Raw genomic sequence first — 10,207 nt, forward strand, 5'->3', positions numbered from 1 at the left:
CTTGTACCTCTTGTAGAAGTGTCCAACACAGGAGTTCAATAAACATTTGTTGAATGGACCAGCCATATGATAAATGAAATAGGGTACTAGCTCCCTCCAAGCCTTCAGTGAATGAGCAGTTCACTGTCAAAAGATGTTCCCAGTGTCATTGAAGTGGAACAGTAATGGAACATGGGTAAGTAGGGCCGTTCCATTTGGCCCTAGTCCTCGCTTCCCTCGGAGATAGTTGGACAAGGAAGCCCAGTGGTTTAGAACGAGCACTGCTTCCTTCATTTAACGCTGCTACCTAGCGGAGTCCACCGAAAGTGGTGAAGTGAGGAAACGTTGCAAAGCTGGAGGGTCTGAGGAAGTCGGAGATAAGGATCCGCCTCAGGCCGAACGCTTCCTTAAACTCCCACCCGCGGCTACGAAGCGGGTCATCTCAGCCGCCAGGGGGAGGTGCTCACAGAGGCTTAGACTCTATGGTCATTCTCCCCAACTCCTATGAGCAAGAGCGACCAGAAACCTCCTATATACTTCCGTTTCCGGCTCGCCCTCTTCCTTTCCGTGCCGCTAGCCTTCTCGCAGCCATGGTAGGACCTTGGGGAGTGGTCCGGTAACATCCAGTTTAATCTTCATATCCTCTTTGACAGTGCTGTCCCAGGATGACGCTAGGCCCATGCATGGACTCGTACCAAAGAAACCAAGTGTTGCCGGGGTCGACCCCGAAGGCACTGGGCTTCAGGGCCAGGAAATGAAGCGATGGGATCAAAGAGAGAGTTAGCCGGGGATGGAGGACATGTGCTGACTTTGGGGCTCAACGGAGGCCGCTGTACTGGAAGCACATGCGGCTGTACCATCTTCTTGTTGAGTGTTGTGTACAGCGAGGAATCTTGAGAGTCGAGCCCTCATGGGATGTCTTAGCTTCACAGCTGGGTCGGTTAAGGCATTGTGCAATTTTATCTGATAACCCTGCTCGTTCTGAACTGTGTATTTACTAGGTGAACGTTCCTAAAACCCGCCGGACTTTCTGCAAGAAGTGTGGCAAGCACCAACCCCACAAAGTGACACAGTACAAGAAAGGCAAAGATTCTCTTTATGCCCAGGGTAAGACAGTCTGTACGTAATTGGGTTTTAACGCGTCATTTGTATAGTAGTATAATAAGCAGTCCCGTGCGGCCTCTACCTAATTTGAGTATTGATATTTCTGGAAAAACCAAGATAAAACCTGTAAGAAGATTTTACCACGTGGCAGTTATGATTATCTTTGGTATACCATAACAAATAACTTTATCCTCCCAGGAAAGCGGCGTTATGACAGGAAGCAGAGTGGCTATGGGGGACAAACTAAGCCGATTTTCCGAAAAAAGGTTAGTAGTAATTACTGTTTGACGTGCTGCCCATTTACTGTGGTAAAAACATTGCATTTTTCTCTGGCTCAGACTTCTCCGAAACAGGTAATGTGTCAATGAAGTTCTTTCTGTTAACCTGCAGTGACCTGTCCATTAGGCAGTGGAGCTGGGAGTGCAACCCAGGCCTGACCATATTCTACAATACTGTATTATCTCAGTGTTTTATGTTTTTGTCCTTTTCTTATTGGAAAGGCAAACGTCAAGTAAATGATTGTGCCCTGACTTCCTAAAGACTGAAGTTTGAGTACATCAGTAAATCTTCCTTTGCCCTGTTTCCTATCTGTCCTGCTTTAATGAATCCTCAGCCTTTGCTTACAGTAAGAATTGCTCGCTTACTTTGCTTTTCAGCTCAGAAGCCTGCAGTCAGCTATGTCTCTCATGAAGTTGTAGAGCTCTTTAAAATCATCGTTTAGGCTTTCCACTGGTCTCCTGAATTCTCTTGTCATTCTCATCTAGGCCAAATGAGTTTCTTTTCTGCCTCAGGTGATTGGCTGCCCTTAAAGTATGCAGTGCCTGGAGCAGCATTCCTTTTTTTTTTTTTTAATGCTTTTTTTATTTGTTTCTGAGAGAGAGACAGTGTGAGCAGGGGACGGTCAGAGAGAGAGGGAGATACAGAATCTGAAGCAGGTTCCAGGCTCTGAGCTAGCTGTCAGCACAGAGCCTGATGCAGGGCTCAAACCCATGAACCCTGAAATCATGACCTGAGCCGAAGTCGGATGCTTAATCAACTGAGCCACCCAGGTGCCCCTGGAGCAGCATTCTTATCAACACTGGATTTCTTTTGGTGCTTTGCTCTTTCAGCGTAGTTCCAGAAAATACCAAGGAATAACTTGCGTTCCTTTAGGTGCTGTAAATGGTTTGATCTCAAGGTGGTAAAAGGAATACCTGATAGCCTTCTCATATTCAGATAATTTGTTTAGAAGGTGGGGAGATTCTGCCTAGGTTTTGGTGGGCTTTTTTCGTTGTTGTTGTGAACTGTGAACTGGTAGCAGTAGAATTCTGGTTATAGGAGTGGGCTTGAAAAGTTTATTAGTGCTCCTTGAGTTAAATAATACAGTTGAATGCACATAAATTGTATACATAGTTTTAGGTAGTTTCCAGAGAATAGATCTTTAAAAAAAATATTTTTTATTAAAAAACTTTTTTTAATGTTTTATTTATATCTGAGAGAGAGAAAGAGACAGCATGAACAGGGGAGGGTCAGAGAGAGGGATACAGAATCTGAAGCAGGCTCCAGGCTCTGAGCTAGCTGTCAGCACAGAGCCCGATGTGGGGCTCGAACCCACGAACCTTGAGATAAGGACCTGAGCCAAAGTCGGACACTCAACCAACTGAGCCACCCAGGCGCCCCTTAATAGATCTTAAGTAAAAATTAAATGAGAAAGTTGGTTTTAGTGCACTTGGTTGACTCATTTTTGGTTGTGTGGTGTGGAGTACAACTATATAAAGCTGGTGAAAGTCCACAGGTCAAAGGTGGTATTGTATCATAAGCTCTTTGAAATGTTTGATGGAGGGTTTGATGGCAATTAGATAACCTACCTTTGCTGTTAAATTTCTTCTTAAATCTGCTCATTTTCACATTTCTGTTTTCTTCCTATAGCTAAAGACAATTGTTACAATTCTGTTATTTGAAAAAGCTTTCCTTTAGTCGTTAACCAGAGAGTGCTATTTTTGAAGAAAGATTTTCTCAAGTGATTTATGAATGGTGTGACTTAATTTTTTCCAGGCTAAGACTACAAAGAAGATTGTGCTGAGGCTTGAATGTGTTGAGCCCAACTGCAGATCTAAGAGAATGCTGGCTATTAAGAGATGCAAGCATTTTGAACTGGGAGGAGATAAGAAGAGAAAGGTAAAATTGCAGGTGGAGGGTGCAATCTTTTTTACTGGGAGAGGTGAACATTTCTCCCCCACTTATTGTGGAATCAAGAATGGGGCAATCCTCTTAAATAACTAGATCCATTAGCTGAACATATAAGGTTTTTGATGTTGGTTTGGTATGAGTAGTAGTAGAAGGATAATGAAAACTGACTTAATAAAAGGATGATCCAATAAAAGATGGTGATCCTTTTTGGGACAGACTGTGCTAGATGGAGTAAAGGTTCTTTGCAACATGAAAAAATTAACTTTTCTGTTCCATTACAGGGCCAAGTGATCCAGTTCTAAGCTTCGTATTTTGTTACATTATGAAGACAATAAAATCTTGAGGTTATGTTCACTTCATTTGGTTACAGTTGGTCCTTTGAGTGAAATAAACTAGTGCCCTCAATAAAATTTCCTTTTTGGGGAAATTTATGCTTGATGGTTCTTTTGGGTACTGTGCTCATTTTGGATTGAATCTAAATTGGTTGAAGTCTCATCAGACATTGCGATTTTCCAATTTTCATGTCAATCATGGGATTCCTTTTGCTGTTAAGCAAAGGTAATTGGTTACCATGGGACATAAGTGGAGATCTGCATTCACTAACATGGTGAGATCAGTAATAATTATGTACACAGCAAATGTAAGTTTTACCAAGAGTGAGATAATTTCTCATACCCTTGCTCCTTCATTTAATGAGGGAATTAGGCAGTTTTCTAGGCATAGCATACTATGTATTCTGTCCTCAGACTTACTCTCATAACATTGCTCAAACTTGTCCTGTTGAAACCCCTGCAGAAGATAGTTTCTAGTGAGTTAAGCTGCTCAGTGGAATTTAACAGAAGTATCTGTCAGTTCTTAAAGATGTCTTAACAGTTGCAAGTATCATTCTTTTTCCTCTTTGTATACTATCGTATACTTGATTCTTTCTGATCAGCTTTTCATACTTTTGTGGCAAAACTGGAGACAAGTATATAAACAATACATTTTGGTTAACTAAGTACATCTCAATGAGATGGAGTAGTTTTCTTACAGGTTACTTTGTTTCCATAGGTGAATAAGAGCTTGATAGTCTTAGCAACTGATGATTATTGAAAATAATTGGTAATAACCTCACAGGCAAAGAAAGGAATTGTTAACAACGCACACTTTGTGGGCCTTTTGTGCCCTGTTTTGTGCTGTTGTGCATTCTGGATGGCTGAACTGCATATCCTTAGTCGTGGGGGAAGGGGGATTGTTAAAAGGGGAGGTGAATGAGGCTGGCTCAAAGCAGCAGAAGCATCTTTGATTACGGATTGGTCCTCAGGCAAATTAATTGTAGGAAAGGGAGGGAATTGTAATGGCTGTAAATTCCTTTCAAATGATCCACTCCCACATACCCTAGTCTAAAGGTCATTGCCTCAAAGGGGAGAGGGTGTTCTGGCTAGAGGTCTGGTATTTTAGGTCACAATGTATCAACTATTGCTGGTGAAAGTAAGCCATCTGCATTCGTTGGATCTAGCCTGCAAACCACCTTGGAATTTGGAAACCTAAGTGGTGTGGTTTTTTCCAAGCGCCTCATCAGGTACTAGTGCAAGGGTTAAGTCTTGGGCTGAAATCCTGGGTGCAGTTTATACTGGGTAAGTACCTGACTTAGGGTTGTTGGTGAGGATTAAAAGGAGTCCATATACTTTATGCATCTGCAACAGTGCCTGGCACATTCAGTGTGCCCAATAAATTGCAGGCATTACTTCTTATCTGTAAACATTTGTTTCAAAAGCTCTTACCCAAAATGTTCTTTAAAGATGCATTTGGAAGTTGTTTTTTTTTATACTCCACTGGAAAATTTTATTGAAGGAAATGACGGCTTAAATGGGAATGGAAGAAAAAGGGAGACACCAGTGGGGTAGTCACTTTGGCAACAAGATAGACATTTAAAAGAAAGCTTTGTAATGTGGTCTAGTTTGCTGCCAGCCGAAGTAAAACCGTGCCTGTGGGATTTATCTGAATTTTTAAATCTGAAGTCCACTGATAAAACCCAAGTTTCCTCTTCACAGGCAGGAGCTGTGTGATTATGCAGTCAGGAATACAGGCCATCCCTTGTCCCAGGGAAACCATAGAGATGGTATAAAAACGAGGTCCACCGATCTCCTGCAGGTTTACCATTGCCACAGCCCAAGCTAAGTCTGAGAGTGGGCGTTCCCACACCTCAATATTGTCTTCCTGAAAAGTAAGCCAAGAAAATAGGGGTGAGAAGTTTGGTAACTAGCAATAAGCTGCCTTGTTAGTAGTGGCAATTACTGATTACTCAAATCAGAACTATTGAGCACTTCTAGGAAAACTTAAAATCCTATAGCATGTTTTAGAAATAAAGGTTAGGGAAAAAAAGCCCCATTGCTGATTATAATATGAAGATTAAAAGCAAATATTCTCAAAAGGTCAGTACACATCCTCTTAAGTAACAGATTTAGGCCCAGGACAGACATGGCACTTAGGCATAAAGCCATTCCGTCTTTAAACACAAAATAGACATTTGGATGAACTGTAAACTAGAAGGCAAGAGAATATGAACCTGGCCAATTCCTATTTTCTCCCATAGAAGATTATTTACTGTACCTTTCTAAGCCGGTACCCCTGCTTGCCTAAGGGGTCTTGGTTGATGGCAATTACATCCTTATCCTGAAGGAGGGCTTTGGCCTGAGGGCTGATGTGACGGAGGTCATTGGACATGAGTAATGGAGCTGCCATAATAGCCCACAGGGCCATCTGAGTTACCTGCTGATCCCAGCTAAGGCCAAAGTTACCGATCACTAACTGGGACAAAGAAGAGAACAAGAATTTAAATACGAAAATAAAACATTTTTAAAGTTTTATCTAGACACAGAAAAGCCACTTTCTATGGCAACCTGCTCTGAGTAGTACTCTCAGGTAAGGCCTGCTTCCAGGAACTTAACCTGATTTACCTTGAAAGTCAAGTAGGCAACAGGCCCACTGCAGGGGATTGAACAAGGAGGGCTCAGATTCTTACCATATCTGGGTCATTCCAACCCCCTGGTCCTGCGATATCAACAATTCTCTTCTGGTTAGAAGATGTCCAGTCCAAGATATTCTTTATACTTTGCCAAGAATCATAAATATCATCAAAATTTCTCCAGTGATTGCAGTACTGTCGGATTTCTGTGTAATTGGGCTATGAAAATAAACATAACTCTTCTGTTTACTTCTAATATTCTTGCAAGATGAAGGAGGCACCTCTGGCCTTCTTTAGTTTACAGATTAAAGGTCTCTATGAGGGGAGCTAAATCCCTATTATAATGGAATTTTATTTGTAAGAAGTTTGCTTCAGAAACAGGACATATAACTTAAAATCCCTACTTAAAATGGCTTTAACACTTTATACTGGAAATACACTAAATGGTAAGTAAGTACTGGCATTATGGAAAGCTTTTAATTTTTTTCACAACTTAACCATATTTTCACACTTTCCTAAAATGGACATATATCACTTTTGTAATCAGAAATAACTAAAATGATCTTTATAAGTAAAAAGCTATACAATTACATAGGCCATACAAGCTCAGGATTAGACAATCTGAATCCTAGGCATATAATTTGTTAAAGGAATGAATAAAAGTTTGTAGATAGGGAGGCAGAATATCAGAGGTTTATGATGTTGAAAGAGGGGAGAGAGTATTTTGCAGGATTAGAAGAACAGCAATTCATTCCATAAGTAATTATTCAACACTTACCATGAACTAGGGATACAGTGATAAAGTCAGACAAGGTCCCTGCCCTCCTGGAGCTTACATTCTAGTGGGGAAGACAGACAATAACCCAGTCAACGAATAATTCCATACAGTGCTAAGCTCTTAAAAGGAAATTCAGCAGATCAAGGTGATAAAGAATAAATGGATAGAGGGCTATTTTAAAGAAGGCATGTCTGAATATGTGCCATTTGGTTTGAGACTTTAATGTTAAGAAGGAGCCAGCAATTTAAAAATCTTGGAGAAAGACTGTACCAGGCAGAAAGCAAAATACAAGTATACAGTCCTTGAAGCAGAAGTAGACTCGGGTGTTTGAGGGACAGGAGGAAAGCCCAGTACAGTCATGGAAAGACTGATGGGAGGTTGGAGACAGGATAGGGCCAGATCAATACAGTCTGATTTTATTTCAAGTGCAATGGGAAGCCAGTTAAGGGTTTTAAGCAGGGGAGTGCTATGATTTACATTTTAATAAGATCACTCTGGTGCTGCTTAGAAAATGGATAGGGGTAGGACAGTGGAAGCAGACCACGCTGATGATGCAGTCTGGGTAGTGAGGATGGTGGCCTGGAGGACCAGGGTGAACGCAACAGAGCTAGAAAGTGGGCTGGTTTAGAATGTATTTTGTAGACACTACTGATAGGATTGATGGTGGACAGATTGTGAACTGTGAGGCAAAGAGAAGAATCAAAGAGGACTGATTTCCCAGGAGTGGTAGCTTAGACTCCAATTACAGCAGTGGAGATGGTGCGAAGTGGTGGATCCTGAGAGAGATGGTAGGATAAGACTGTTAAGTAAGGGTGCACTTTGAAGGAGACCCTTTATCTCCTTTGTTTTTAAGTTCTGAAAATCTATTGGCAAGGCTCTATTGCATTCTGGGCTCACTAGCTCACCTTACGAAAATGCCACATATAAAGGGGCCACTCACAGGAATACACAATGCTTCTGCCAGTCCTGTTCAGAGCCAAGGACATGTGCTTATAACCTGTATGAGAAAACAAGGGGTAAAATAAGGGCAAGGAAGGAATTTCCAGCTGGCACTGTTTTTTTTTTTAAAAAGGAGGCTGCCTGAAATAAATAAAGAGGCTGCCTGGAACGGCTGTGGTTATATTTTAAACCAACAGCAGAGACAGGTGGCTGCTCTGTGATTAAAATTCTGTTTAGAACCTCCCAGACTTTGGGATTGTTCTGAGGTGGTAGTATGGATGGTGCGTATACTGAGGAAAGGCAGGAATGAAGATGTTCTTCTCTCTTGTGACTGACATTCTGGATGCTTTCCCCCAAGTGATGTTATGGAGAGTAGTAGTATTTGTAATGAATTCAGAGCCCTCTTGAACGAAATGTACACAATATTAGCCATGATTAGGCATGCATGGATTTTACATGCATGCATGAATGAATGCATGGACAAACTGAAAGAAGAAGAGCTGTAGGAGCTCTGCACATTGAGAATAATTACTTCCAGTATTGTGGCTGAGCATTTAAAATGTGAAGATTAGCTCTTTGGATATTCCAGTTGCCCTGACCTCCAAGTTCCTCCCTTTGCTCATGGCTAAATCTCCTGAATGAAACACACCATTTTCCAAATGTTCAATGCTGTCACAGTGACAACCATCAAATTTTAGCAGATCTACTCCCCAGTCAGCAAAGGTCTTGGCATCAATGTCATAGTATCCAAAACTCCCAGGGAAGCCTGCACAGGTTTTATTTCCAACATCTGCATAAATTCCTAGCTTCAGTCCTTTGCTATGGACCTGAAATGAGAGAAAAGGATCACCACAATAGAAGGGCAATTATGAAGCAGAGAGAATCACTGTAGACTGGGGGCAGAGACAAGTATACTTCACTATGTATCAGGGTTTTTTTTTTTGTTTTCTTTTAACGAGCCCCCAAACTTATCCAGGTGAGTTAGTTGGGAGACAACATCTCCAATTCTGCTGAGTTCAAACCTATATATGTAATCTATAACACAGAGCTAAAGGGATAGCTATCAGTCTAATCTCTCTCTGATGGGATCCTAAAAGTTACATTTCTAGGGCAATGATACAGTTATCTGGACACTCTCACCATGACCATACCTTAGGCTCCTCTGTGCCCTCTTCTCAAGTAGGCCTATGTTGTTTCAGCAAGAATCCTGCTAAGTCATTCCCCTACCCTTGATATCTGATCAAGTTCCTCATCCCTCACCCTTGATGTCTAAGTCCTTGGCCTGCCTTACGCAAGAATGCTCTTGCCCTTCATGTCTCCTTGCTGGAGTCCAGCTCCAGCCGGTCCAGGTATCCCTGAAGGATGGATGGTGTCGGTGAGGGAGGGAGGAGAGAGGCAGGAGATTCTTTCTGGTCGCCAGCCAGGCCTCTCTGCACTGTCTGAGACTCAACTTTATTTTATGATTTAATGTTTGGGGGATGGCACAGAAGTGGCATTCAGGTGATGAAAGAATTTATCAGTAAAAACTTTCCAGAACATTGATATGCATAGGTGTATGGGGAACAGCCCAGAATTGGCATTAGCATAGTAAAGGCAAAAGTTAGTTCTTTGTGAGTAGGGGTCAATAGCCTGTTTATCGCTTAATGGGAGGTATTAAGAAAAAGGGGCCTTTCAGGAACACAATGTTGCTCCCATAACCACAAAAGAAGAAGTTCCTATGGTAAGTTCCTTTACAAAGTAAAATCAGCATATCAAGGCTAGAATGAGTCACTCTGAATACCAAATCAACAAGGTGCCTTGGGGGTTAGTGCTCAAGCAGAAACAATTGAGCGGGGTGGATACTGGTCACCATTTGATGGTGGTAAGAGTCCTTGCAAACTTACCTTAACCTCACAAGGAGTTTTTTCTCAACTTATGAGTTCAGAAACAGCTTCCAACATCTCCTCTTGGTAATTTTCCATCCACTGACCCCCTCAAGTCTGCTCACAGACTATAGAACCCCACTTGTCTTTGTTGTATTTGGAATTGAGCTTCACTATTGAATAGTACTGAATAAATCTATCTATAACTCTATTATACCTTAATTTCCAGAATATATTCCTTCTATCTTATAAAATTCTAGTTTATAGTACAATTGAAATAGCTCCTTAAAGCTTACATGGAAATATATACACACATGTCAAGAACCAAGTTCCGGGGTGCCTGGGTGGCTCAGTCAGTTAAGCCTCCAATTTTGGCTCAGGTCATGATCTCATGGTTTGTGGGTCTGAGCCCCCCCTCCTTCCCCCCCC

The 10,207-nt window shown here is 41.7% G+C and overlaps 2 protein-coding genes across 3 annotated transcripts in view; one reads left to right on the forward strand and one right to left on the reverse strand.

Moving 5' to 3' along the window:
• The first annotated feature begins 461 nt into the window (after nucleotides 1-461).
• RPL36A (ribosomal protein L36a) lies at nucleotides 462-3,690 on the forward strand. The gene is made up of 5 exons (XM_077776449.1): nucleotides 462-572; nucleotides 981-1,086; nucleotides 1,282-1,349; nucleotides 3,118-3,240; nucleotides 3,534-3,690. The coding sequence occupies exons 1-5, from the start codon at nucleotides 462-464 to the stop codon at nucleotides 3,552-3,554; spliced, it is 429 nt and encodes a 142-aa protein (XP_077632575.1). The 3' UTR covers nucleotides 3,555-3,690.
• Nucleotides 3,691-5,046: 1,356 nt separating this feature from the next.
• The window catches only part of GLA (galactosidase alpha), an 8,745-nt gene continuing 3,584 nt past the window's right edge, over nucleotides 5,047-10,207 (reverse strand). For both annotated transcript variants that reach the window (XM_077776445.1, XM_077776444.1), the window contains exons 3-7: nucleotides 8,566-8,743; nucleotides 7,883-7,974; nucleotides 6,257-6,418; nucleotides 5,845-6,042; nucleotides 5,047-5,451 (exon numbers count right to left, since the gene is read on the reverse strand). In XM_077776445.1, coding sequence (XP_077632571.1) covers nucleotides 5,188-5,451; nucleotides 5,845-6,042; nucleotides 6,257-6,418; nucleotides 7,883-7,974; nucleotides 8,566-8,743 — 894 coding nt within the window. In that variant the 3' untranslated portion in view covers nucleotides 5,047-5,187. The remainder of the gene's footprint in view (nucleotides 5,452-5,844; nucleotides 6,043-6,256; nucleotides 6,419-7,882; nucleotides 7,975-8,565; nucleotides 8,744-10,207) is intronic.

The sequence above is a fragment of the Crocuta crocuta genome, unplaced genomic scaffold, assembly GCF_008692635.1.
Source record: "Crocuta crocuta isolate KB4526 unplaced genomic scaffold, BGI_CrCroc_1.0 scaffold1529, whole genome shotgun sequence".
Classification (NCBI taxonomy): domain Eukaryota; kingdom Metazoa; phylum Chordata; class Mammalia; order Carnivora; family Hyaenidae; genus Crocuta; species Crocuta crocuta.

Bases quoted from the DNA above. Each gene is read 5' to 3' on its own strand.
- RPL36A (XM_077776449.1), top strand. From the start codon at position 462: ATGGTCATTCTCCCCAACTCCTATGAGCAAGAGCGACCAGAAACCTCC. The intron at 573-980 runs GTAGGACCTTGG...TGTATTTACTAG, and splicing joins CTAGCCTTCTCGCAGCCATG to GTGAACGTTCCTAAAACCCG. The intron at 1,087-1,281 runs GTAAGACAGTCT...TTATCCTCCCAG, and splicing joins AGATTCTCTTTATGCCCAGG to GAAAGCGGCGTTATGACAGG.